A 25,909-nucleotide genomic window follows, 5' to 3' on the forward strand; every position below is an offset into this window, starting at 1 on the left:
AAAAAAATGAGACGGTCGTTTTCAAAGGTACTATAAATTCTACAAGGATTGTACAATACTCATATGGCATACAGGGCAGAAGATTAGATTTATAAACGCCAATTAGAAAATGCAAAAAAGGATATTGCCACATGTTAAATAGGAATAACCAACAATAAAGCCTATCCCATGCAAAAAAGGATATTGCCACATGTTAAATAGGAATAACCAACAATAAAGCTTAACCCTTACTTGGTAAACCTGTTTCGAATATCAAAAAGTAAAGGAAATTCTATTTGGTCTGATTCTCGCGACTGACAGGCGAGTCGACAGCTTTCAGGATATACCTGGGTTGGAACCGGGATTGGATCGACTCATGATTGTGCAGTCGACGATTAGGAAAATATGTCCACACATCGTGTGTAAGTGAGCTAAACATGATACATGAACTCCATCTCACCCGTGTTGGAAAAGCAACCGTTTGACTTGAGCAAGATCAGTCTTATAGCCAACCTGCGCAGAATGGAGGGATCCTTTTTCCAAAAAGAGTTCATTCATTCAATTTTTTTCATGGCTTCGTGATCAGTATGACAGTCGGCGAGGCGTTGTTCTCTCCAGATTACGAATGTCGGTAACGAAAACGTTGCGCAAGACTTACATTAACTGTAAATTAATGACCAAAAATTGGAAAAATGTTTGACCTGGAACGGAAGTTACATCCCCGTTCTATATCTTGTGTACAGCAAAAGCCTATTGCGAGAGTTGTTTTGTCACGGTACTTGTTACCTTTTGGAAGTTACATATTGATGGTAAGGGTCATTCATTGGAAAGGACATTGTGCGATTCTTTTAGCTTACAAACTGTTTTCCTACAGGACATTTAGCCCTTGTACTGTATCGAACAGCAAATCCATAGGGTAAAATCACGACCAGTTTCTTGTGTTCAACAGTGAAATCAGAGGTGTTACACCACTGGAAGCAAGGTTTAGTTTGTTTTGGTTTGCTGCTATGACTTTTTCCGCCGGTGCGAGCGTCTTCATCCAGGAACGCCAAGGTAACGTCGACATCCTTCATCAACAAAAGGAAGGAAGAATACGACAAAGGCTAGTTTCTTGTTGGCAAAATGACGGTCAGTTTTAATCTCGGGGTGACGGCTTTTTTCACCTACCCTCACCCAGATGATGTAGAAACCGAATCCCTTGGTTTCTCAGAGCGATCGATGGATGAGGATATGTTTCATGAGGCCGAAAAAGGAGCTGACGATATTTGGGCATTATCGAACGCAAATGAGGACGAAATAAGGTGGGTTTCTGGCTTACATTGTCTTTGATTTACAGTTAGTAAACTTCCTTCATCCTCTCACGATAATCCCTTACTTTTAGAAGCGGGGTTGGAAGTTTCGGGAATTTGGCGATGAAGGGGTTTGGTGCATTGGGGAATGCTGAACCATTAGGGGAGCATGAGAACTTTTTCGATATGATCGTAGATAATGACAACAATGGCGCTTCGGGAGATCCACCCGACTTGGCTCCTTCTACTGGGTCAGATATGGCTGGGCGAGACGTATCTCAAAATACAATGTTTGTTGCTAACGATGGTGTAAAAAAACTTGCCTCAGCTGTAGATGATGTCGCCAAAAGGCTCCTTGAGACAAACAACGACTCCGACGATGCTCCAGTAGCGTCAAGGCCTGATCTATGGAATGAAATAAGCAACAGTTTTCGCTTGGAATCTTTGAACACAAGTTTCAACGGAAGTTTTGCAAACATAGCAAGTGAGAGTCTTCAAGAGTCACGAAACTTTGTGGGCGCGTATTGGATGGGAAGTGATCAGTAAGTATGGCTGTTTGAAACTGACTGTGAGTCTACGATGAATTATTCATCTTCGTCCCTAATGAATTTTTCACCGTGTTCGTGCAGGCATAGCGCGATTATAGCCCATATGGCTACAGAGGCAGCCAAAGTCGCGGCAAAGCAAACCGCTTCTGGACTAACAACTGCGGTGTTGACGACGAATAGCGCCGGTGTATCTATTTTTTTGAAGATAATAGTTGGTGTGAGCTTCTTCTTCTTTTCGGCTGGGATCATTTTTACCGGCGTATCGCTTCGCGACAGAATAGGACCAGAGGTTGTGGCCCAAGGCCTTAAGATACCTACAAATTTGACCGAAAAGTTGAACAAGACATTGCCCTCACGGCCAACAAGATCTCCAACGATGTACCCTGCTGAGACCTATTTTCCAACATCTTCACTTGGACCTTCCGTGCAGCAGGTGGATTCACGCTTTCCATCTCCTTCTATCACCTCCCAACCCTCTATTTCAGGGGTTCCTACTCAAAGTCAGTCGACTACAAACAATTATACTACATTAATGCCTACTCCAAGCACCAATCCAGAAAACAATCAGGTAGTAGGTACAAACTTACCAACGGTAACGATGAGTCCGCTCGGACTTCAGCCAACTCGGCTGCCCACTGTCCGCCATTCATCGGCAGTGGAGATGGGAAGTCTTCCTCCAACAGGACGACTCGTCTCGAATTCAAACAGCCCGTCGACATTAGAGCCGATAGCGACCGAATCAACACCAATGAATCCAAGCAATGCTCCCTCTGACGAAGCGGCTGAAGCGATAGTACCAACGACTTTGCCAGCCATGAAGCCCTCTTCCTTACCAATAGGCGAGAAAACCCTGGTGCCAAATGCAAGACCAAATACGGTAAAAACCCACGTTCCAGCAGCATTCACAAGCACCGTTCCCTCAACTTCAACGCCCGGGGAAAACCTACTATCCAATGACAATCCAAACAATACGCCTTCTCCGTCATTGCAACCCAACAAGTCATCACCCGGCGAGCAAAGCAAATCTCCATCAAATCTCATTAACACATTGAGTCCTTCCCAAAGAGATCAACCTATTTCGGTACCAAACGCGCAGGACAGCCGGACACCCTCTATCGTGACCCCCAGCGGGTCGCCAAACGATTCCTCGTCAAACAATACCCGACTCGGGTCCTAGCTCCAGCTCTGCACCCAACGCAGCCGCAAATGAGCCATCTAGCATGCCGAGCCAGTCGCCATTACAAAGTCCGACTGAAAATCCTTCCGCCGCCCCAGACTCGGGGCCTAGCTCCAGCTCTGCACCCAACGCAGCCGCAAATGAGCCATCTAGCACGCCGAGCCAGTCGCCATTACAAAGTCCGACTGAAAGTCCTTCCGCCGCCCCAGACTCGGGGCCTAGCTCCAGCTCTGCACCCAACGCAGCCGCAAATGAGCCATCTAGCACGCCGAGCCAGTCGCCATTACAAAGTCCGACTGAAAGTCCTTCCGCCGCCCCAGACTCAGGGCCTAGCTCCAGCTCTGCACCCAACGCAGCCGCAAATGAGCCATCTAGCACGCCGAGCCAGTCGCCATTACAAAGTCCGACTGAAAGTCCTTCCGCCGCCCCAGACTCAGGGCCTAGCTCCAGCTCTGCACCCAACGCAGCCGCAAATGAGCCATCTAGCACGCCGAGCCAGTCGCCATTACAAAGTCCGACTGAAAGTCCTTCCGCCGCCCCAGACTCAGGGCCTAGCTCCAGCTCTGCACCCAACGCAGCCGCAAATGAGCCATCTAGCACGCCGAGCCAGTCGCCATTACAAAGTCCGACTGAAAGTCCTTCCGCCGCCCCAGACTCAGGGCCTAGCTCCAGCTCTGCACCCAACGCAGCCGCAAATGAGCCATCTAGCATGCCGAGCCAGTCGCCATTTCAAAGTCCGAGTGAAAGTCCTTCCGCCGCCCCAGACTCAGGGCCTAGCTCCAGCTCTGCACCCAACGCAGCCGCAAATGAGCCATCTAGCATGCCGAGCCAGTCGCCATTACAAAGTCCGAGTGAAAGTCCTTCCGCCGCCCCAGACTTAGGTCCTAGCTCCAGCTCTGCGCCCAATGCAGCCGCAAATGAGCCATCTAGCACGCCGAGCCAGTCGCCATTACAAAGTCCGAGTGAAAGTCCTTCCGCCGCCCCAGACTTAGGGCCTAGCTCCAGCTCTGCGCCCAATGCAGCCGCAAATGAGCCATCTAGCACGCCGAGCCAGTCGCCATTACAAAGTCCGAGTGAAAGTCCTTCCGCCGCCCCAGACTCAGGGCCTAGCTCCAGCTCTGCACCCAACGCAGCCGATAATGAGCCGCCGAGTATTGTTCCAAGCTCTGACCCTGACCTATCGCCGATGGCTACTCCCTCGACAGAACCAAGTACGCTTCCCACTGGCGAAGACAAAGGTACTCCCTCTTCCATACCTACACGCTATCCAGTCTCTGATTCCAAGCAAAGTGCGTACCCCAGCGCATCTCCATTGTCGACTCCGCCAGTGAAAGCCTCTTCACAGCCGAGCCAGTCGTCTTTTGACGATCCAAGTCTTGCTCCATCGATGAATCCGTCTTCTTCTCCAAGATCCAATGGCCAGTCAAGCATTGGACCAAGTGCCAATCCGAGCGCAACGACTGCTTCCACCAGACCAAGTCTCTCCCCTACTGGCGAGCCAAGCCACGGTCCTTCTCTTACATCGACCTCATCGCCAAGTACCAGTCCGCAGTCCAGCTCGGAACCAAATAGCGCTCCAAGCTCGGGGCCCAGCGGAACTCCCGTAGCCGAAGCGTCGCATCAACCGAGCCACTCTCCTGTTACTGCCCCAAGCCGCATCCCATCATCTGCGCCGAGTTCTTTTCCAAGCAGTAGTCAACAGCCCCTGGCGATCCCTATTACTCCAAGCTTTATGCCTAGCACACTTCCCAGTGCCGCACCTTCTTCTTGTTTTGAGCAGTTGCTGGATTTCAATGACTTTGACGGGGGTGACTACATTGGAGATTTAAGTTCCACATATGGAGTGGTCATTCATGCAACTGCAAGCACCGCTGCTGGATTTACTCCAGGCAACAAAGCAAGAGTCTTTGACACTTCTTTACCGACGAGAGCCGCTGGAAATTTGAAGTGCACAAACAATCCGAATGATGGTGACCCAGATTTGGGTTCTCCGAATTCTCTGTGCCCCAACGGTGGTCCAGGAATCGGTAGGGGAGGTGCTCCTTTAAGCCCATACTCCAACTGCGTTGCCATTGGAAACGTCATCGTTATTCAGGAAGGCAACAAGCAGTGCCCAGACGACAGTGCTGGAGGAGGAAAAATACGATTTACCTTCACAGAACCAACTATTGTCGACTACATCCAGATGCTGGATATTGATGATCACGGGATCACCCCAATTTTCAGGATCCACCATGCGGGTGGTCTAAACGTTACCTCATTCCCTCCGACCGGAGACAATGGCTTTTACAACCACACCGTGAACTTCAACAGTGTCAACTGGGTTGAAGTGGAATTCAACGCTTCTGGCTCCGTGGCGGGCATAGGTTACCATCGTTGTCCGCGAGCATAGTCTTGGCACGTGGCAGATTTTTGAGTATGGAGAACAAGCACTGACTGTAAAGGTAACCGGTCAATATGATAAAAGATGGATTGCAGAGCTTGCGTGTGCGGACTCGGTTATTGGGTCACTGCTAGACCTTCAAGATGTCACGATATCCCGGCGTTGTCGGGAGAAACGATACGAATGCTAGTTTCGGGTGTCTTGTTCCGTAGCGACATTGACTGGGAGAGTGCCAATGGACGAGATCGTAGTCTGTGTCGCGGTACAGTCTTGACAAAATAGGTATAAAGAATTCGATACACTCTCTATACACATCAATGGTAGGTAACGAATGAACCAAGGGGTACTGTGCTCAGAAAGTGAAGCAATCGAAAAAGACAACTTCTCCCTGTCAGCAGCCACGATTGGAAAAGGATTCGTACGGATAGTAAGAGTGACGTCGTCTCTCTAGCTAGAAGGAACTACTACTCGACATGGGATCTTGAAGAAACAGAAACAATAACCCCACTTGACTCGCTGCCACCAGTCCCAGTAATAGAACCAAGGGTACCGGCAATCCCTGCTTTCCCTCCTCGTTGGACTGCTGTTGCGGCAAGGTATCGAGTTCCATACCAAGGAATTGCCGAGCCGCCGCGGCGTTTTCGTTGGACCGTTCGGTGGAGAGGGATGCCGTCGAAGGTGGTGGGGCAATACGGACTCCCGGAATAATGGTGCGTAGGTTTTCGACTTCTTCCACGGCACGCTTATAATCTTCCAGTGCCAACTGGACCTTTTCTTCGTCGGCCTTGCCCTCGAGTGCTTGTGATTTGATCGTCCGGAATCCTTCTAGTGCGGTGGTCCGACGATCCGCGGCCCGCTCGATCGCTCCCACCCGCCAACGCAACAAGGAAAAGACGAGCGCAATAAAGAGGAAGGACCCTAAGGCCGGAACGTTCAAAACCGGTTCGAAAGAATCCGCTGGAGAAGTTGATACAGCGTTGCCAATCCAGAAGGGGGACGTAATGTGGTCATAAGGGAACTGAACGCAAAGCGATGTTCGACTGTGCTGACTGCGGGCTCGGCGAGTCCCGGACACAAAGGTAGCGGGATGTTTCATGATGCGCGGTTATGATTGAGAGTAGCGTAACTGTAAGTTACGGCTCATTGGTTTCAGGCTTACTCGTCTATGGGAGGCATTCGTCGAAACTAAGTAGTGTTGGGGACGAGCTTGATCCGATTGTCCATCGTGCTTCTTTTCTATCGGTCCGCTAATTTGGAGGTCTGCTTACGGTGAAGAGGATACGACGTGAAAGCGATCTGAGTTGTCGTTGACTCGGTGATGTTCTTTCCTGGCGGGCATGTCTGAGACTATTTTATACATATATATGTATGACAATACAATAATAGGAAACGAGACTCGTTGTTCTACCTGTATCATAAGTATCAAGTTTTCGAGACAAAGCGCCTTGATTTTCTGGATTGGACGACCATATCTGTGAGTTCTTTTCAGGACGAGAGAAATACCTGGCCTAACGAGGATCGTTGCAGCTTGACTACATGATGTCTGCAAGGAGCGGAATAAGGAAATGGTATGGTCGTTCTGTGTGTCGGATTGAACGATAGGTTTGCACTGGCATTGGCATGAAAACCGTTGCAACGGCTCAGTTCGCTTTCGCTTGGGAAATCATGACACGCGGTTGGTCGGCTCCAACCAATATCTTGCGACGTACCGTATCAAACAGCTTTATGCCGCATCGTGTGCGCAGTTCTCATTCACATTTACGTGAAACAGAATTTTCCCAGATACCTGACGGAAAGTCGCTCGAGAAGCTTGGCGGACCGCTGGCCGCGTCGCGACTCGGACTGGATCCTTCATCGAATCGCTTCCACGCTCCTATCGTCTATCACGAAGACTATTCCTTCGCCGATTGGCCCTCGTTACACACCTTTCCCATGGACAAATTCGCTCGCACAGCTCACGCTCTTTTGACAACTTGTAAAGCGACTTACCCCGAAAGTTCGCTTCCTCGTCCACTGGTTCGCCAGGAATTGGATTTCTTCCGCCCGCTCGACTTTGGTGACGTTCCCCGATCCTGGTTGTCCGGTCCGATTGACTCCGTCTTCGTCGACCGCTTTCTGAATGCTCAGCTATCGCACGAAGAATGCCGGGTCATTGGATTCCGGGAACAGACGGGTCGGACGGAGCTTATTCGGCGGACCGTCTTGGAAGTGGCCGGGACGGTGCTCACGTCTCAGTTGGCTTGTCGCTACGGCATCGCTGCACACGTGGCCGGCGGTACTCATCACGCCCATGTTACGGGTGGTGCCGGCTACACCATATTTAACGACTTGGCCGTCGCGACGCACGTCGTGACTGCGACGGAACCTTCTGTCGAGCGTGTGTTGGTCATTGATTGCGATGTGCATCAGGGCGATGGGACGGCCCGCTTCTCGGCGGCCCCGGACGGTCCCTTGCACAGCAAACTCTACACGTTAAGTTTGCACTGTGCGAGTAATTATCCGCGCCTCAAGGCACATTCCACCTGGGATGTGGGTTTGCCGGACCGCATGGAGGACGATGAATATATGGACGCGTTGGTCCGCGCCGTCGACGTGGCCTTGGCCGCTGCCCAACCCGATCTAGTCCTGTACGACGCCGGTGTCGACGTATATCGCAAGGATAAATTGGGACGGCTCCACCTGACGCTCGACGGCATTCGTCGACGCGATCGGTGGGTACTGGATCGGTGCGTGTCGGCGAGAATTCCCGTCGCGGCCGTGGTCGGAGGCGGGTACGACCGTGACGTGGACGCCCTAGCACGACGACACGCAATCGTGCACGAAGAAGCCAGCTACGTGTGGAGAAAACATCGAATGTGGGAACGAGCCGCGCCTCTCGTGCTGACCGAGAATGACTAGAGTTGGTGAGTGATAGAGATAAGAAGGAGGAACGAGCGTAGAATAAGCATAGCTGATGTTGCGGAAAGGTGTAGGTGTAGAAATGGTTGTTGAAACTTTAAAAATTATATTTCAAAAACTGGTTTTGTATTTTGACAGTGCACGAGTACAGTGTACGGCGATGGGAGCAGCACACAAAAGTAGAACCAACGTAGCACGAAGGGACGGAAGTCTCTTTTTCAGCATGTGCACGATATGAAAACAAAGTTCGGACGTGTGAGCTTCAGTGTCTCGTGTGACGCCTTTGGAGCTCCTTTCCTTCTTTGTCACCAGAAAAGGGCCTACAATCATGAGTAGTGTAAGCAGTCGAAGTAGCCAGCCGGCGCCGTCGTCAAAGGCACCGTTGACGAAACAAAAGCCTGCCATTGACCCGCAATCTTCTCTACTCTCGACGACGGAAAATGGAGCGGCGATTGCCATGGCCTTCCCCTCGGTAGCGTCGGATCCCACTGCAGCGCTCCCACCGCTACGGGACGAAACTTCGGCATACCCGCTCGTCGCCAAGACGTGTTTGCAGCTCACCCATTTCGCCGCCAACGGATCTTCGGCGCATGGTGAAGAAACCACTGCGGTGGCGTCGTCGGCGCTCTTTCACGATCCGTCGTACGCGCGTATACTGACAACGGCCTTGGACGCCTTGATTGTCTGCATGCGCGACCATCAGGACCGACGGTGCCGTATTTTGGCAGCCCAAACACTCGCAATACTCGCCCGTGCCGGATACGCCAGGATCCGGCACTCTCCCTGGGTGTTTGCGCAACGCGAACCGACCCTCGGGCTACTCGAAGATCAGGTGGGGTCGGAAATTCCCGCGGCGTTAGCTGTCGCGTCGCTCGACGACCCCGATGACGGGGTATCCGCCTTTGCTTTACAAGCCCTGGGACGGCTCGTTTTGGGGTCGTCGCCGACCAGCGGAACGCTCGTAGAAGACGACCTAGCCAGGGAGATTGCCGCCATTGCTTTTGCCAAAGCAACACCCTACGCTCCAACCCTGCGAGCTGTGGCCGACGAGGACCCATCCATCCCGAGTATGGAATTGCAAACGAGAGTGACGGAAAATATACTCATTCCGCGAATGCTGCAAATGATCGATCGACTGTTGCAATACCCACGATCCGACCACGTGATCGTCGCCTTGCCCGTCGTGGTCGCCACGCTGGTCTATATGGTGCAGATTGTTCCAGCACAGTTGCAAGGTATGGATCCCACTACATACGCCAAGCGTTGGATGGAGGTGGATGCCAAGGGTCTCGTCGATACCCTTGTCCAAGGAGTATTGCTACCGGCAATGCAATCTTCCTTGGATGGCGCATTGGCGTCGGCCGCGGTCCTGGCTTCGTTGCGTCTCGCACACATCTGTCCTCAGCAATTTTGGGTACCGCAGGTGATATCCGCGACCGTAGCTACCTTGCAGGAGGAACTGTTTTATAAGCCCCTTCCGCAATCGCTAGAACAACGCATGACCACAACGGCGGTCGTGTTAATTGCTTTGCGGGCCGTTCCCTTTCCGACTCGAACCGTGACCCTGATTGCGTTAGTCGATATCGTGGCGGAGCTTCCCGCGACAATCCCGGTGCCTCACGGAGTTTGTACCCCTGGCGTCTTGCTTTCTTGGGAAGGCTACAACGTTTACCATCGACCGTCACGGATGGGATTCTGGACAGAAATTGCACTCTCCTTTTTTATCGATGGACCCGTGGTCGAAGGTGGAATAGCGTATCCGCGCAAAGAGTCGCTCCAGCAATTTCTGGGAAGTTCATCTTTTGTCAAGGTTCTTACCGATTCGGACAACACGCGTACAGTTTTTGCTCGCGATGAACTGCTCGTTGCCTTTGGGACGGTCGCCGTCGAGACTGGCCGTCGTTTTCGTGTCGGAACGGACGGGTCATCGATCATCGTGGATCCGAACACGTCGTCGGTCGTCGAATGGGTTAAAATGGCACGACGTATTCTCGTGGCCTTTGTGCCTTGCATAAATCTAGGTCCCAAGACTCCGTACTTGACGGAAGACCTGTCGATGACTTCAGCTGGTCTCGCCACTTATGCGCGCTTACTACAGGAGTGGTTGCATTTTTCCGGTCTTATACAGCCTGCCACATCCGCGGCCCTGAAGTTGACCGCCAATGCCTGTCCACCACATCTACTTTTTGACACTCTTGCTGAGTCGGCCGCCTTCTTGTCCTCATTTCCCGCCGCGGATATGGGCGAAATGGAACCTTCAAGTAAACTCATGAATGAAATCGTTGTCCGCGAAGTCAAGCAGGGTATTCCGTCCCATCATCTACGACTGTTCGTCTTGGCTCTGGCGGCGGACCACTGGGTGCAAAGTCGCATCTTGAGTACGCGGAAGCACTTTGAAAGTAGCAAAAAGGGCGCCAGCTCTTTGAATCTGAATATGCAGAGTGGTAGAGATATTTGTGCTGCACTTAGTCCCAAACGTATGTTGGCCAAAATTATCCAAGCTCATGTGCCTCCCGTCGATGCCGATGGAAAGCGAAAGAAAGATCCCATCCAGAAGCTGGCACTAGAAACAGTTCGTGTTTGTGTCGCGTGCATCGAAAACATTGCGCTTATTGCTTGTGATTGGTTGAAACGTATTGGCTCCAGCCCGGAAGCAAAACACTTGATATCAGTTTCCGTAGGATTGTTGCAAGGGAAAATTGACGAAACACCTCTGGATAATACAATGCACAGTGTCGTGGGTCCATTCTGCGAGGCAGCTGTAGCCCGTATTCAAGCCTTTTACGAAAGTGACGACACTGGATTGGACCAAGCATTTCCCGTCTCCGAGCTGGTGACGCAGTCGATCAAGACAAAAATCAAACCGCTCGTTTCATCGTCACCGCAACCGGCAGCATCCGAAGAAGACTACCTCAAAGGCTATTTGACGCAGTTTTATCGTCAAATAGTATTAGGACGAGTAGCACAAGCTGTCTATTCTTTCCCATCGGTTGGTTCCAGTCTCTTGATGGCGCGGCCAACGAATTGGTTGAGGCTCAGCATCCCGCCTATTCCGGAATCCAAAGATGCTCGCGCGCTAGGGAATGTCGGCGACACTCTCAACGCTTCCCGTGATTTAGTAGCAGCTTCGTCGTCTCCCTCTGATGCTACGGCTGTTGTCCTTGCCTGTATTCCGAGAAGAAATCCCCGATACGACGGAGAAGAAGAGTTCCGTTTGACGGTCGTAATGAGAGCCTATAATGTTACTGCAGTCGAATTCAGTAGAGGTCTTCGCCTCGAATTCGGCGTTACGTCCCATGAGCCTGATCCGTCCGATCTAGACAACATTACTAGCATTGATGAGATCCGGTCGTTGACGAAGGTTGAGCATGCAGGATCAGGTGAACAAGACTCGATTTCGGCTTCTGCGGTGTATCGAGATGAGCTAAAAGCGGGGGAATATATCACGTGGGAAGTATCACTGAGTCCTCTATCAGATAACCGAAGTATTTCCGTCGTACCCTCGGTAATTTATCGATGTATTTCCTCCGAACCGCTAGAAGCTGGCGCGGAATGGACTGGATATGGGATGGCGGGGAGCGGAGATATAAGCACTTCAACTGGTGCTGAAAGCAAGACTGGAGAAGACGATTTTCAGGTAACGCAGCTGGATGGCAAACCGCACTTACAATCAAGTAAGAAATCAGAATTCGAGAATGTTCAAATTTGTGGAGAATCATTGGTACTTTCGCCAATGTTTGGATTCCAGCCCTGTCCCTTAGTCTTCTTTCTAGATAGATGGGGAGACGTAGATACGTTCCGCTTTCTATGGTTTCGCATGTTGTTTCAAGCCCCACCAATTCGGCTGAAGGGAAATCCACAAATTTTTGTATCAACTCATGAAAAGAAGTCCTTAACGGCCAAAGTCGGGGCATTATCTGCTTTGACGTGGGATGGCGAAGCAATCCCTGGCGGTTACGCAACCAAAGCATGGGCCTTCATGACATTGTCCGGAAAAAGGATACTAGCACTTTTAACTGAATCCGAGAGCAAAGTTTCGTCGCAACCGGAGCTCTCTCTTCATCTTCGAGCCGACGACCGACTTTTGCTTTTCTCATTGGTTGGATCGAAGGCTGCCCAGGATAGAGTGGCAATCACTTTAACCCCAGGGCTGTTCCCCTACATCTAAGATGCTTACAAGTAGCGCTCGAAACTTTATTTCTACAATATCTAAATCAAAGGTCCTCCTCAAATGGTCTGTCGATGCTTTCAACCATAATTGAACCCGTTAGAGGACACTCGGCCGCAATCAAACCGTCGAGTTCAGCGCGCAAGAGGTTGCGACGAGATATGTTATGTCTCGGAGTCATCTTTAGTTCGTGTTCAACCTCGGACACTCGCGAACGTTGCTTGTCGTTCAGATATGGCATAACCTCGCGTTTTAAAGCACTTTCGAGAAAAACGTAGCCGGAAGGAAAGACATAGAATGGTTCCCCAGAAGTCACTACAGGCTTATTCGTGAACGCGCAACGAGCATCAGCCTTCACTTGCATGTGATGATTCCGAAGCCGTGCAATATCTTGCCGGAGAGCATCACACGTCCTATCACACTCATTCATCTCTCTCAGAAAGCCATCAATCTTTGTAGAATAAGATGTCAAAGCCTCGCATATTTCATCTTTAATTTGATCGATTTGCGCAAAGTCAGGGCTGGTTAATGCACATAGTGAGAAAGATATTTGCTAAACGAACACAACGACATTGCAGTTATCCACTTACAGGAAGGGTAAAACGTCTTCTATTGAAATGACGTCCGGGCCACAATCACGAAGCACTGACACAACACGAGATACAACATCTTTCCCGCCCCTGCTACTGCCATCGGTTGCAGCATTCTTGGCAATCATTAACCATAAGCCTTTTCTTTCTTCTAGTTCAGTGCTTTCCTGTGCAATTTCACGAGCGAGGGAGGGGTCTACTTTAAGAGCAAGTTCCACAGCTTGTTGTCGCATACCTAATCCCAAGTAAAGCTTGATTGCTGATCGAAAGTGCCGGCCAGTTCCCAAAATTGTCCTAAGCGCGTAGGACAGGTCCAGAGCTGTAGAGAGTTCTTGATTCGCCGCAACAGGAGGCGTCCATTCTCCCGAAAGGAAGCCCTTGGTTGTGGCTTCAATCACGGCCGCCGATGATGCAACGTGTGAGGAAAGAAACTTGTAGAGCGGCTCCTCGTCCTCGAAGTTTGAGTACAAAGAAATCAAATAATTATAAACAGCCGTACTCTGGCAACCTTGGCTGATTACTCCTTCCAAGTAATTTGCGGAAACAGTGGAATCATCCACGAAAGACGGTGCTTGATTGCTATTGGTATTGCTTCGAGTTTCAAGGCCGTCGTTCGAAGTCTTCGATCCCATACTGACATCGTGTCTGTTCCCTCTCGCGAAGGAAGGGTCCAGAGATCCCTGGCTCTTGGCCGCTTCCAAGCCTTTTTTAGTCCGTGCCAATTCACTGCGGAGTTTTTCGTAGCGCATGATATAAGGTAAGAGCCGCAGAGGGTTCAGGCCCGCTGGATAGAGAGCGAGAAAGCTCTCCGTCGCCGCGCTGGGCGCCTGGGCCATAAAAATCGAAGCGTGTTTGTAGTACAGTGGCTCGGCATCTTGAAATGGAGCCTCGTTCAAGATTTTCAACGCAGCACAGGCTCCACTCTGTAAAGAAAAGGGAAAATGAATGACTTGTCAGCTGATTCAGTAAACTTGATTCTACACATGAGTACATCAGCAAAACAAACATACATTGTCTTTAGAACCAATGCTTAGCGCTGCATTGACGGCGGTGGCAATGTCACCACTCCTCGTTGCAAACGTCGCACACTCTGCAGCCTCCACATCGTGAGACGTAAGAATTTTCATTATCGTTTTCGCATCCATATTGTCGACGTTGGCGTCCAGAAATTGTGACAACAGAGCTTTGTGCTGCGCAGCTGTCTCCGAATCTGCTCCGCTACTAGACAAAGCTTGCAAAGACGGCTCACTGCGCTCGTGTAGATAAAGCTCAGCAAGCCAGGCACCAATCATGGTGCATGTCATTTTGTCCTCGTTCATCTTTCCAATCCTCATATTGTCGACCAAGTACGTAATGAGAGGAAGATTGCTTGATTCCAAACTAGCGCGGGCTTTCCAAGAGCCGCCGTAACCTTGCGGATCATCGATGCCCAACTTGGGCAGAGCAAGACGAATGGCGGTGTCGGCGAATGGCTCGATATAGGAAGGGCACTGCGCCAGGTACTTGGCCGCCAATTCCGCCCTTCCCTGCGACAAGTGGTACTCGGCGCGAACAGCAGTCACTACGGCCTTTTGCGCCGAGTTGGTGCACAACGCCTTGGCCTGTTCAAACAATGCTTCTTGAGCTATTTCTTGATCCGACAAAACCGAAGTGGATCGATTGACAGTGTCCTTGCGCTGATTCTGGCGGTCGCCGGAAGACAAACCTATTGCAGTCGCTGTGGAGGCGTTTGTCAAGCACTTTTGTAACGTGAATTTCCACACGTCCCGGTCTTCTTGGCTCGACGAAATGTGTACGAGCGATCGAGCTTTACGAAGCCAGACTTGATCGGGTCGCCGAATATCCATGAGTAGGGATCCAAGTCCGAGTGCACTCTCGTTCGTTGAAGAGTTACTGTTGTTGTCGAGATCGACGCGTTCCTTTTGAATAACCTTTTGTGCAACCCGGTTAACGTATCGAACCTCATTGGCTTCCGTTAGCAACACCCAGTGATGTGGTGTCACGGCAAGCGATACGCACGGTACAATTCCTTCGGAGTAACTCAACAACCCCGTCTCCATGACCATGCTACTGCCACCAGCCAATACGCTCGGACTGCTCAAAGTGCGATCTACCGTACCGTAATATATCCCCGTTGCCGTTCGCATAGCAAATTGATCCGCGCAAACCTGTAAATCGGCAAATTCTATTGAGCCAGGCAATTCCGTCAAGGACGTATGGACTTGATCAGCCAAGACCATTGGAAAACTAGAACTGTGTGGGGAATAAAAAGTGTGGAATCGCGTGCGTTGATGTCGACCCGACGTGGCAACGAGGATGAGCAATCCAGTGCGCAGGCGTTCGACGTAAATACCCGAGACGGCCGCTGCACTGGATTCATCCGTTTCGGTGGAAAGCTTGTGCAACAAAATCGGCATTCGGGAGTTGAGGATCTTGTCCTCGGACGATTCCTCGCGTTGTGGCGATACGACGGCATACTCATATATTTCTCCGTTGGAAGTGCCCAGCAAAATGGGTTTGGAGGAACCTTCCGTACCTTTATCTTTGTCCCATGCCACGGCTGTCACATATGTATCCTGTGAGAGTCCTTTCTGGATCGACTGTTGTGACGTGTCGTCCCGTCGATGCGCAACCGCAGTTGCAGCAATGCCGGTCAAGAACGAAACTGGATCAACAGGACTGCCGTCAACAGCCGGACCAAAGCCTAGCAACTTCCGAACGGCACGTTTGGGCGTGGCATTGGAATGAATGTAATAGAGCTCACCGTTGGCAGCACTCAAGAGGGTATGGGAAGCCGTAGGATCGACCAGGACATGGCGAATACGGCCATCTCCACGAGCGGGCGGAGGCAGCGCTATCCACTGATCCGCAAGACCCCCACCGCGACGGACGTTCCACCGTGATACGAGACGCAGAATTGGCTGGGACGACGACTGTCCGGGGCACTCGAGTGCCGCAACGATCCATCCGTTGGCAGCGGCCACACAATGGGGACGCGGCGGACGCAGAGGGAGGGACCCGGAAGAAGACGCGGTGTTGACGGTGCGGTCCTCTAGCGTGTCTGACCCTTTCGCCTCATTCCCCTGCGATGTATTGAGTACGCGGCTCATAAAGCCACCTATACCGTAGTAGTTGGATTCGTCCGTTTCATCAGTGGACGTATCTGTGCTTCCGCTTCCAAATCTTCGCCCCGCCGACGACTTAGTAGTAGTCCCGCTGCCAGTACCGGTAGGATTTTTTGCTCCATCCTTACTGGAATGCAAGCCCAGCTGTTGTCCGGCTTGCTGACTGGCTTTGACTAGCTTTTGGTAATTCGATAGCGACAGCGCGGCTGGAATAGGCCATTCCACGTGCCGTGCCGCCCAGATTGGGGGTTCGTCCGTCAAAGACGCCGCAGGAAGTGTACTAGGGGCTCGGCGAGCCCGTCGACTACGAGAAGGATGAGGATCCTCAAACGGGTTCGTTACGCCTCCCATCACAGAGCTCATGTTGAACAAGTCTGAGATGCCACGAACAGAGTCACTTGAAATCGCGCCAAGCTTGAAATATAGAGCTTTATAGGGAACGCTACTGCGATTGCTTCGAGGACAAACTTTTACTTCCGTCTCACCGCGGTCGCGCACTTGGGTACCGTAGTTGTCGTCAAGGCGATGCCATGTGCATCGACAAGATTTCAATCAAGAAAATAGCAGATGCCGTGCCGTGGTTGCTGTTTCTCGAGAAAACAATGTCGTTGCCATTTGAGCCCTAAACAAATTTTAAGGGAAGGGTTTAGGCCGACCAGACCAGAAACGGACCCGGAAAGAGGACAGACGTCCCTATCCAGAATACCTTCTCTGTCAGGAAAGCGATTGTGAACCGATTCACATAATCGTCTCTTTCTCCTTGTCAAGAAGAAAGCTTGCTACCTAGCTAGGTCTAAAGGTCAGAAACGATGCAGCGCCTATAGTGAGCCGCTAGTAGACGCCACGAACGTTCCAATTGGGTCGGACGCTCGCTTTGTTCACGGTCATAAATGAGTTCGTCGACAAGCGGGACGTTCGCCGTTCGTCACGTCGAGAAACGCCGAATCAGCACTTGTCGGTTTGCCGACCGGGTGGCCGAGATGTCGGTGGATCGCTACCGTCAGCTTGTCCCCAGCGAATACCGTCAAGCACAACAAGCCTGCCTCGCCACGTTCGTGGCGCATGAAGCTGATTCCGATCGACTCTGGGTGATTGCACTCGGAGTGGGTACCAAATTTTTGACCGAAGCTGTACTAGAATCAGAGCAACGCGACAACTCTGTATACGGAACGCGTGTTCGAGATTGCCACGCCGAAGCTCTCGCGCGTCGTGCTCTTTTGCGATATCTGGCACTGGAAATAGAAACATTGGTCGCTCCATCCGACACGGAACCGTCGAATGCCGAACTACAGCCTCCCGTCCGCTTGTTGGAAAATTGCCGTGCTCTTGGTACCACCAATCCGCTATTTCGGATCCGCCACGGAATAACGTTGCACATGTACACATCATCTGCTCCCTGTGGCAACGCCGTTTTGAAAAAGTTTGCTACATTTCAGCGTGAAGTCTTTCGCGACTTGCCTCCCGAACAGTGGCCTTCCGAACCGCATCCTCCAATGCCCGGCCACGCCATTCCATTCGGGCAGTTCGCTCTACTCGTCAAACACGACGCCACTGCTGCAATTGGTCGACCTAGTTTGACAATTGATCCGTCAACCTCCGCGTCGGTATTGGTGGAAAGCGGTACGGCACCACTAGATGGAAAGCTGGAGACGAATCGCTCGGCATCATCAGGCAAAGGCTGGCCAGCCCAAACCACGACCGATTGGTGTCCACCCGGAACCTCCACCGTTTGGAAACAGGCGGGTAGCATCCACACTTGCTCGGACAAGCTTCTGCGCTGGAACTTACTTGGTCTCCAAGGCTCACTAATGTCTTCTTACCTGTCAGCCCCGGTGTTTGCAACGACCTTGACCGTCGGTCGCAAGTTAAGCAATGTCTGTTGTAGGCGTGCCGTTTGCTGTCGGGCTGTGACCAAGACATCGCAGCGAAAACCGTCAAACTCTCCCACTTTCCCGAAGATCCACCATCCGGCTATTCTGGGAACGGCCGTGTACTTGGACGAAACTGGCATTGTCGACATGGCCTCATCTCGACAAGCGGAAGGCCAAGATGTCCGCTTTCATTCCACGCGCTGTTGGGTTTGGTGTGCTTCAGGAATGACCGCAGTCGAATGTTTGGACGGCAGTACCGGTTTTCTGTGGCCAGAGGATACAACGGATTGCCAACAAAGGAACAAGGATGGACAACGAACGACTTCACTCGTATGCACTTTGGTCCTGACCGAGCTCCTTGTACAATTACGTGGGCGCACCTCTTCAGACGCACTGGGGACCACAAAGGCGGTCCCTCAGTCACTCCCGGACCTCCTGGCGCTGAAGCAACGAGTCTCACCAAGACACGAACAAACGAAACAGAATTTACTTTCCAGGCATCCGCTCTTGCGGCAGTGGAAACAACGAGGGTCCCGATGCACAACATAATTCGCTAATGTAAAAGGTCGATTTTTTTTTGAAATCTTTGTACTATTCAACTCCCTCTACGCTTTGTTTTTCACGTCTTCATGGAACCCAACATATCACCCGACTGAACTTCGATGAGATCGTACATGCGTCCTTCCGAGGGAGGGGCACCTGGACCGGAGCTGAATAGACACTTACGATCCATGATCATTTCGAATTCGTCGTCGTCAATCTTGATATCTTCCACGTCACCCCCCTTGGCGTTCAAGTCCTTGATATCGGACTCGAGCAAGGACGTGAGATGATCAAAATTAATGTCACCGCGCGAGCGACGCCCACCCTTGCGAAAGTCGCCGCCGGCAATGGTCATGCGTTCCAGTTTCTTTTTCGATATTTGTTTTTCCATCATTTCAATGTCGACCGAGTTGACGGTCAAGAGACGGTAAACGGCCACGGGCAAGTCCTGGCCGAGACGATGCGCGCGGTCCATGGCTTGACTATCCGCGTGCGGGTTCCAGTCACTGTCAAAGATGATTACCGTATCGGCGCTGGTCAAGTTAATTCCCAAACCACCGGCGCGGGTGCTCAGTAAAAAGACAAAGTGACGGTCGTCGGCCTTGCTACGACGGCCATTCTCACCGGCAGTCTTTTCCGCATTGAATTGATCCATCTGTCGCTGACGCTCGTCAATATTGGTGGAACCGTCGATCCGGCAAAAATTCCAGTTTCGGAAGAGCAGATAGTCTTCCATCACGTTCAAGACGCTCGTCATTTGACTAAAGATGAGGACTTGGTGGCCGTCCCGATACAGACGACTCAACATGCGATCGAGCAGGGCGAACTTTCCGCTGGCGCGGACCAGCAATTGCGGATGGGCCGTGCCCAAATGGACGCCGCTGGCGGGATCGATCGGTTCCCCGAACAAAAACGGGTGGTTGATGTTCTTACGATGATTCATGAGTTTATTGGTCTGACTCAGAGTCCGACCATTTTCAATGCCCTGCGCAATCAGGGTATCCCGCAGCGTGCCCTTGTCAATCAAGTCGGCGTAGCCGGCTTGCAGTTTGGAAATCCCGCTGTATACAATGACTTCCTTTTTGGGCGGCATTTCGGAAAGGACGTCCAACTTGATGCGGCGGAGCAAAAAGGGGCGGAGGATTTCGTGCAACTTGGTGACGGTCTGATTCTTGCGCTCCTCAATAATGATGGAGGTTTCGTCGGTGCCGCCGCGTGTCTTTTGTCCGATATCCTTGAAACCGAACCAGGACTGAAAGACGGAGAGATCGTCAAAGATTTGCGGATTCACAAAGTTGAGCAAACTCCAGAGTTCATCCAGGGTATTCTGAATGGGTGTCCCGGTCAACAAAAGGCGGTTGGCGGCTTTGAGACGTTTGAGCGAGGTAAGCAGTGTACAGCGGTGATTTTTCAAACGATGTCCTTCATCGACAATAAGATAGGTGAACTCGGTGAGTTTTTCTAGTTTGGCTTGATCGCGGATGGACACTTCGTAGGAGGTGACGATAAAGGGAAAGTTGGGACTCCGTCTTAGTTTGGGATTGAGTGGTCCTTTGAGCATGGCTTCCCGTTCCGGTGCGGTGCCGTGGTATCGAACGACGGGATGTTGGGGCAACCACTTTTCGAATTCGCGCACCCAATTGGGCAAGGTTGCCAAGGGTGCGACAACGAGGAAGGGTCCCGATACGCCCTGTAGGAGCAAATGCGCAATGAGTGCTACGCACTGAATGGTCTTGCCGAGTCCCATTTCGTCGGCCAGTATCCCGGAAACCCCGTTTTCGTAGAGTGAGGCCAACCAGCGGACTCCTTCCAACTGATAATCCTTGAGGATGCAACCGTCGGCCAGATTCTTGGGCTGCACGAATATGGGCTTACTGCCCTGGCGGAGTCGCGTGTCTTGGTCCTGCGCTGTTTCGAGCGCGTCGGTTGCGGTCTTGGTCTTTTTGGCGGTACCGCCGTTGGTGTCGGTCTTGCGTTTCTTGGTCTTCTGGTGGGCCTTCTGGAGCGCACGCTGTGCGTCTTCGGCCATGGCTGCCTGCAGCTCATCCAAATCATTGGCGATGAACTGCGAATACTCGGACGCTTTGGACAGCAGGAAATCCAATTGGTTTTCCTGATTGTGATATTATTGTGATGAATAGATGGGTGGGTGAGGGTCGAGTACGTCCAACGACACACACACACACACACATGCATACACACACACATATCACTCTACACACACACGCATATATACAAACATCTATACACACACAAACATTACAAACGTACCCTCGCGTGATAATGCGGTTCCTTGACGGGCGCCTCCGCCGCGACGGCCGCATCCGATTCCGACGACACAGTGGTTGCTTGACGGAATCTTCTTCGGAATCACTGGCTTGGACTTGTCCCGCCACGAGCGCCGCTCGCAAGAGCTGGGGCGCGGCGGTGATTTCCCGGGGTTGATCGTGCGGGTGCAAGCGTTCCTGGTGCGTTTGTTCTGCCTGCGCGTGTTCCAAATCCCGCAACAAGCATTCTTCCTCGTCGGCGTCTTCCGGCACCGAGTCCGGATCGTCGGGGTCCGGCGTCGACGTCGGTTCCGACGCCGCGGAATGGAACGGCGATTCCGGCAGGCCCGGTGGGACGTCCGATACCAGACTCATGGCGCAATTGATCACGGAACAAAGAGACAGAGCGAACGAGGTGGCAGTAGCGTAAGAGCTTGATGGGTTGGTAGCCTACAGTTACTTACGACTCGGTAGGATGACGGGTACGTAGGTAGGTAGGTAGGTAGGTAGACTGACTCTAGAAGAAAGAGAAGAGACGGTACGGAAACAGCCGGAACGCCCGAGGCCCCGTTGCGGTGTACGCGTGGTGGAATGGAATGGATTGCCAGGGAAAAAACTCCCCACAAACCCCCCCCACTTTACTCCCGTCCGCCGTGGAACACGGACGGGAAACCTCCCGCGTTCGGAGTCGGCCAAAGGTTCCCGCCAAACTCCTGCTCCGCCGACCCCGCCAATGCGATCCGTCTATCGTCAGGTATAGAGGTAGCAGTGAGTACAGCCACCCAGCTTTGTGTTCCGTACGAGAAAACGTCCGGGTCCGTGTCACGGACAGTTCCGTCCCGTCGACCATGGCCCCGGAAGCATTGCGACAGGTACACACAAGTTACGGAACGAACCAATCCACGGCAACCCATTCATTCATTCTCCCTGTACCGACATACCAAAAAACAACACTTCGTCTCGTCGGTGTGCGGTGAGACTTTACTCACGCTCCTCCGTTCCGGTGATCGACCATCGACCCTTCGTTTCACACACACTCACACACACTTGTTCCATGACGATTGACGCTCCACGCTCCCGTCCACGTCGGCCGTTCCGACGTTGGCTGGTCCTCGGTGTGACCATCCTTTCCTACTCCGGGATGTTCGTGCGAGCGCAACAACAATCACCGCAACAATCGCTGTCCGGCGACGTCCTCCGGGACGGACCGGCGTACTGGCAACGCGGTCGGGATCATTTCCGGGACGGCCGCTACGACGACGCCGCCACTGATTTGTGGAAGGCCGTACTCTTGCACACGCAGACACCACCCGCACAAACGTACGATGTACAGGACGTCTTTCGGTTGTTCCTGCAGTGCTACGTGGTGCGGGACCGGGCCGCCGACGGATTGGCTTTCGTGGCGGGAGAATCCTTCCGCCGGGGACAGGACGACATGGGACGACTCTACCTGCAACAGGCACTCGGCATGGACCCACGCAACGATGCGGCGTTGCTCGTCCAAGCCGAATTCGGCGACGCCGTGGACCAGTCGTTGTCGGCGTCGACAACGGCACCCACGTCGCACGACAACCCCTTTCCGGGACAAACGCCGGAACAACTCTACGAAGTCGCCAGTCGCCAATTTTCCGACAAGAACTACGAAGCCTGTGCCGACGTATTCGAACTGTCCTGCCAGCAATCGGGACGGAAAATCGGACCCTCCTGTGCCAACGCCGTATACTGTCGAAACATGTTGACGGATTGGGGATTCAACGGCACACAGTTTGACCGGGACATGCAGACCATTGCGACGCTCGTCCGAACCGAAACGGCGCAGTACCGATTCCGACACGAAACCGACGCGAACCAGTTCGTGTGGCAGCGGGCGACGTCGCCCCATCCCCACATGATGCTCGGTTACCCGGTAGATCCCTTGCTCAAGCGCTACGTCGCCGAGTCCGCGGCCTACTTGGACGAACAAATGGCACGCCTCGCCCACACCGCACCCACCGAGACCGCGTTGCCCTCTCTCCCGCCGGGACTACCCTACCACGTCCACGACGATCGCCAACGGTTTGCTGACGAACGCGCGGCGGATCCTCACGCCAAAATACGTGTCGGCTTTGTCGGATCCGGCTTCAACTCGAAAGCCGTCCTCTATCTGTCCCAAGATATGTTTCGATTCTTCGGTCGCGAGTTCGAAATTCACGTCTTTTCCTTTGGTCCACGGGACCATCCCATGTTCATTGAGCGCGGCATGCGTGGCGTCGATTGGCGAGAGCGTGTCAAGTCCAACGTTCACTTCTTTCACGATTGCCAAGCCATGAAGCTGGATCACATCAAAGCCGCACGCTTCATTCACGACCAGAATATACACATACTCATCGAATGGGACGGATACGCACGTCAGGGCGAACGAGCGCAAGGTCTCTTTGCTCTACGACCAGCCCCGATTCAGATCCTCCATCAAGAATACCTGGGCACCAGTGGGGCGCTCTACGTGGACTACCTCTTTACCGATCAAGTGTCGTCACCGCCATCCCTACAGCACCTGTACACGGAAAAACTCATCTATTTGCCGAACCATTTCTTCAGCAAAGGCCACGCCTACCAAAAGGAAGTCCGCGAGCCACGGTACGAATACCAACCCGTGACTCGTCCCCATCAGTTGGGGACGGGCTCTCCCCAAGAAAATCGCTGTCTCGCTCCGCCCGACGTGGGACCCACCGACGTTGCGTTTGTCTATTGCAACTTCAACAAATTTCTCAAAAACAACCCCGAAACGGTCCGCGGCTGGATACAAATTCTACGGCAGGTCCCCGATTCGATCCTGTGCCTTCTGGACAACCCCCGCGACGGTATCCCCTACCTCCACAAATTCATTCACGAAGCCGCCGGCACTTCCGACGGAAATTCCCCGGATTCCTTCCAACCGGGCGACGGGGACGACTTGGTAAACCGCGTACACTTTCTCCCCTGGGAGCCCAATCCCTTCGATCACCAGCAGCGGAATCGCGATTTCTGCAACGCCATGTTGGATTCACACCCCTACAACGGCCACACGGTGGCGCAGGATGCCCTGTACGCGGGTGTCCCGATCGTAACCCGCAGCGACGGCGACGACATGAGTGCGCGGGTCACGACGTCCGCCAATCTGGTCCTGGGCTTGTCGCATTTGAACGCCGTACACGGTCCGGCGCAGTACGTGGCGATTGCCGTGGCGTTGGGGACCAACGCCACGCTGTTTCGGGAAACCCGGGAGCGGTTGATCGGTACGGCACTCCAGCGGAATCCCATGCACCCGTACTGGGATGTGGCTCGGTACGTACTGAACTTTGAAAGCGGGTTGCGCGTGGTTTGGGAACGTTTTCTTCGAGGCCAAGCGCCGGATCACGTGGTCGTGGAGGAAACGGCGGACGCCGCGCGGGGTACGTACGACGACAAGATTCGGGCGCATCCACCGCAAGGCAACCGGGCACGCCGTGAGCGGGCAGCGAACGATGAACTGTAGTTGACGCGACAATGATCCGCACCCATCGTTACGACGACAACAACAACAACCGTGTTGTTACGTTACCAACCACGTTTTGGTTTTGTGCGTTTCATCGCCGTGTGAAAGTGGTGGCACAAAAACAAGGGTTTTACCGACCCTGGTGCTTCGGCCGAGGCACCCAATAGAAAGGTTTTTATTTTATAAACGACGCCTGTTGTAATGATTTGTTTAAACTAGATATGGTTGGTAGTTGTTATTTTCGAATGAATTGTTGAGCTGCCTCGGAAACGAGGCCATGCAAACAGTAAAACGACAAGAAAGTCACGACGGTGAAACACCTGCCAACAAGAAAAACAAGACGACGTGAGAGCGTCCATTTCTTGGTAAATCTCTACAAAGGCCCACGGTGTAGGAAGGGTCTTTCTCGAATCGCGCCCACGCTCGTTAGCTCCTCAACGATTGTTGGAAAGTGTCGGCCACCACCACGCACCGATTTAACATATGTATTGCATCGACATCACGGGAGCACACGCGCGTGGACAAAGGAACGGCAAAAAGCGTCGCGTGGTTTACAGTTACTTACACAATGATAGTGCGCGTGTGGAATAACAGGAAGGATGGTGATGTTGGGTGGGGAGACGAAAAACAACAATGGCGTGTGGGTGGTGGGTTTACTGGACTGGATCCCGTTTTACGAAGTTTCCGGAGTCACTCGCGGGGTGGGGCAATCACGTGAAATGTGTCCGTCCCCTCCACAGTTGTAACAGGCTTTGTTCCCGGCGGGCTTGGTGCACTCCGCCGAGATGTGTCCCATTTTACCGCAGTTGAAGCAACGGCGGTACTGCGATCGCGACTTGTTGATGACGGCACGTTCTTCCCCTTCCAAACGGGGGTTGGGACACTCACGCGAAATGTGTCCAGCCTTGCCACAGTTGTAACAGGTCTTGTCGCCGGGTGCGGTTCCTCCCCCGCCTCCGCGGCGACGGAATCCCCGGCCTCCCGTGGGGGCCGCGCCTGGCGGCGGCGAAGTCTTGGCGTCCGGATCGACAACGGCGGCTTCCGACATGAGTGCGATGCGATGCGAGTCGGAGGGGCGATGACAATGTCTGGCCTGCGGCAAAAGATGAGAACACGAATTGGGTGTAAGAGAACGGGAGTATGGAAAGGAACCCTCCACGCGATCGCCGACCGAGCCAACTTTGTGTCGCAGGTTCTCGCGCAGCGGTCTACATGACGTCGGTTGTCCAAAACCACAGGAAATGCGAGAACCCTGTGTCAACCATGGTGAAAGCGAGGCGCCCCCTACCACACGATAATTCATACCGTGCGGGGCCCGGTGTGTTCGTTCCATCCGCTGCCGAGAACATCTTGATCAAGGGAAATACCATAGATCCCGTTACCGAGCAGCACGAAAGTTCGCACACATGTGGTTCCTCTCCTAAGGATCGCACTCTACGCACCTCTCAAACAAATGAACGGTGCCAGGGGTTCGGGGAGGATCGGGTTGTCACTGCAAATGATCTGCGAGAGACACACAAAACGATGGGTGGGTGTGGTGGGCACGACGGCAGCTGCGGGTCCGACAGACACGGTCTT

At 52.7% G+C, this 25,909-nt stretch overlaps 9 protein-coding genes across 9 annotated transcripts; 5 read left to right on the forward strand and 4 right to left on the reverse strand.

The window, feature by feature from the left end:
- Positions 1–1,101: 1,101 nt before the first annotated feature.
- Positions 1,102–4,109, forward strand: PHATR_54178 (glycoprotein precursor; the record flags this gene model as incomplete). The annotated part of the gene is made up of 5 exons (XM_002186086.1): positions 1,102–1,280; positions 1,361–1,810; positions 1,898–2,965; positions 2,994–3,739; positions 3,962–4,109. Coding segments are annotated over 5 exons (2,589 nt in total), but the record flags the coding sequence as incomplete, so codon positions are not given.
- A 1,317-nt stretch (positions 4,110–5,426) lies between these two features.
- On the reverse strand, positions 5,427–6,472 carry PHATR_44034 (predicted protein; the record flags this gene model as incomplete). Its single annotated transcript, XM_002186374.1, has 1 exon — positions 5,427–6,472. The coding sequence occupies one exon, from the start codon at positions 6,470–6,472 to the stop codon at positions 5,828–5,830; it is 645 nt and encodes a 214-aa protein (XP_002186410.1). The 3' UTR covers positions 5,427–5,827.
- A 776-nt stretch (positions 6,473–7,248) lies between these two features.
- PHATR_4821 (predicted protein) lies at positions 7,249–8,220 on the forward strand (the record flags this gene model as incomplete). Its single annotated transcript, XM_002186087.1, has 1 exon — positions 7,249–8,220. A coding segment is annotated over one exon (972 nt), but the record flags the coding sequence as incomplete, so codon positions are not given.
- A 382-nt stretch (positions 8,221–8,602) lies between these two features.
- Positions 8,603–12,442, forward strand: PHATR_44036 (predicted protein; the record flags this gene model as incomplete). Its single annotated transcript, XM_002186088.1, has 1 exon — positions 8,603–12,442. One exon carries the CDS (start codon positions 8,603–8,605, stop codon positions 12,440–12,442), a length of 3,840 nt encoding a protein of 1,279 aa, XP_002186124.1.
- A 13-nt stretch (positions 12,443–12,455) lies between these two features.
- Positions 12,456–16,520, reverse strand: PHATR_44037 (predicted protein; the record flags this gene model as incomplete). Its single annotated transcript, XM_002186375.1, has 3 exons — positions 12,456–12,963; positions 13,033–13,955; positions 14,043–16,520. 3 exons carry the CDS (start codon positions 16,518–16,520, stop codon positions 12,489–12,491), a joined length of 3,876 nt encoding a protein of 1,291 aa, XP_002186411.1. The 3' UTR covers positions 12,456–12,488.
- Positions 16,521–16,915: 395 nt separating this feature from the next.
- PHATR_44038 (predicted protein) lies at positions 16,916–18,577 on the forward strand (the record flags this gene model as incomplete). Its single annotated transcript, XM_002186089.1, has 1 exon — positions 16,916–18,577. The coding sequence occupies exon 1, from the start codon at positions 17,048–17,050 to the stop codon at positions 18,575–18,577; it is 1,530 nt and encodes a 509-aa protein (XP_002186125.1). The 5' UTR covers positions 16,916–17,047.
- A 325-nt stretch (positions 18,578–18,902) lies between these two features.
- Positions 18,903–20,429, reverse strand: PHATR_51604 (predicted protein; the record flags this gene model as incomplete). The annotated part of the gene is made up of 1 exon (XM_002186376.1): positions 18,903–20,429. A coding segment is annotated over one exon (1,527 nt), but the record flags the coding sequence as incomplete, so codon positions are not given.
- A 1,463-nt stretch (positions 20,430–21,892) lies between these two features.
- Positions 21,893–24,331, forward strand: PHATR_44040 (UDP-N-acetylglucosamine--peptide N-acetylglucosaminyltransferase; the record flags this gene model as incomplete). Its single annotated transcript, XM_002186090.1, has 1 exon — positions 21,893–24,331. One exon carries the CDS (start codon positions 21,893–21,895, stop codon positions 24,329–24,331), a length of 2,439 nt encoding a protein of 812 aa, XP_002186126.1.
- A 192-nt stretch (positions 24,332–24,523) lies between these two features.
- PHATR_44041 (predicted protein) lies at positions 24,524–25,539 on the reverse strand (the record flags this gene model as incomplete). Its single annotated transcript, XM_002186377.1, has 2 exons — positions 24,524–24,651; positions 24,897–25,539. A coding segment is annotated over one exon (516 nt), but the record flags the coding sequence as incomplete, so codon positions are not given.
- Between the last annotated feature and the right edge of the window lie 370 nt (positions 25,540–25,909).

The sequence above is a fragment of the Phaeodactylum tricornutum genome, chromosome 3 (assembly GCF_000150955.2).
Source record: "Phaeodactylum tricornutum CCAP 1055/1 chromosome 3, complete sequence".
NCBI classification, from domain to species: domain Eukaryota; phylum Bacillariophyta; class Bacillariophyceae; order Surirellales; family Neidiaceae; genus Phaeodactylum; species Phaeodactylum tricornutum.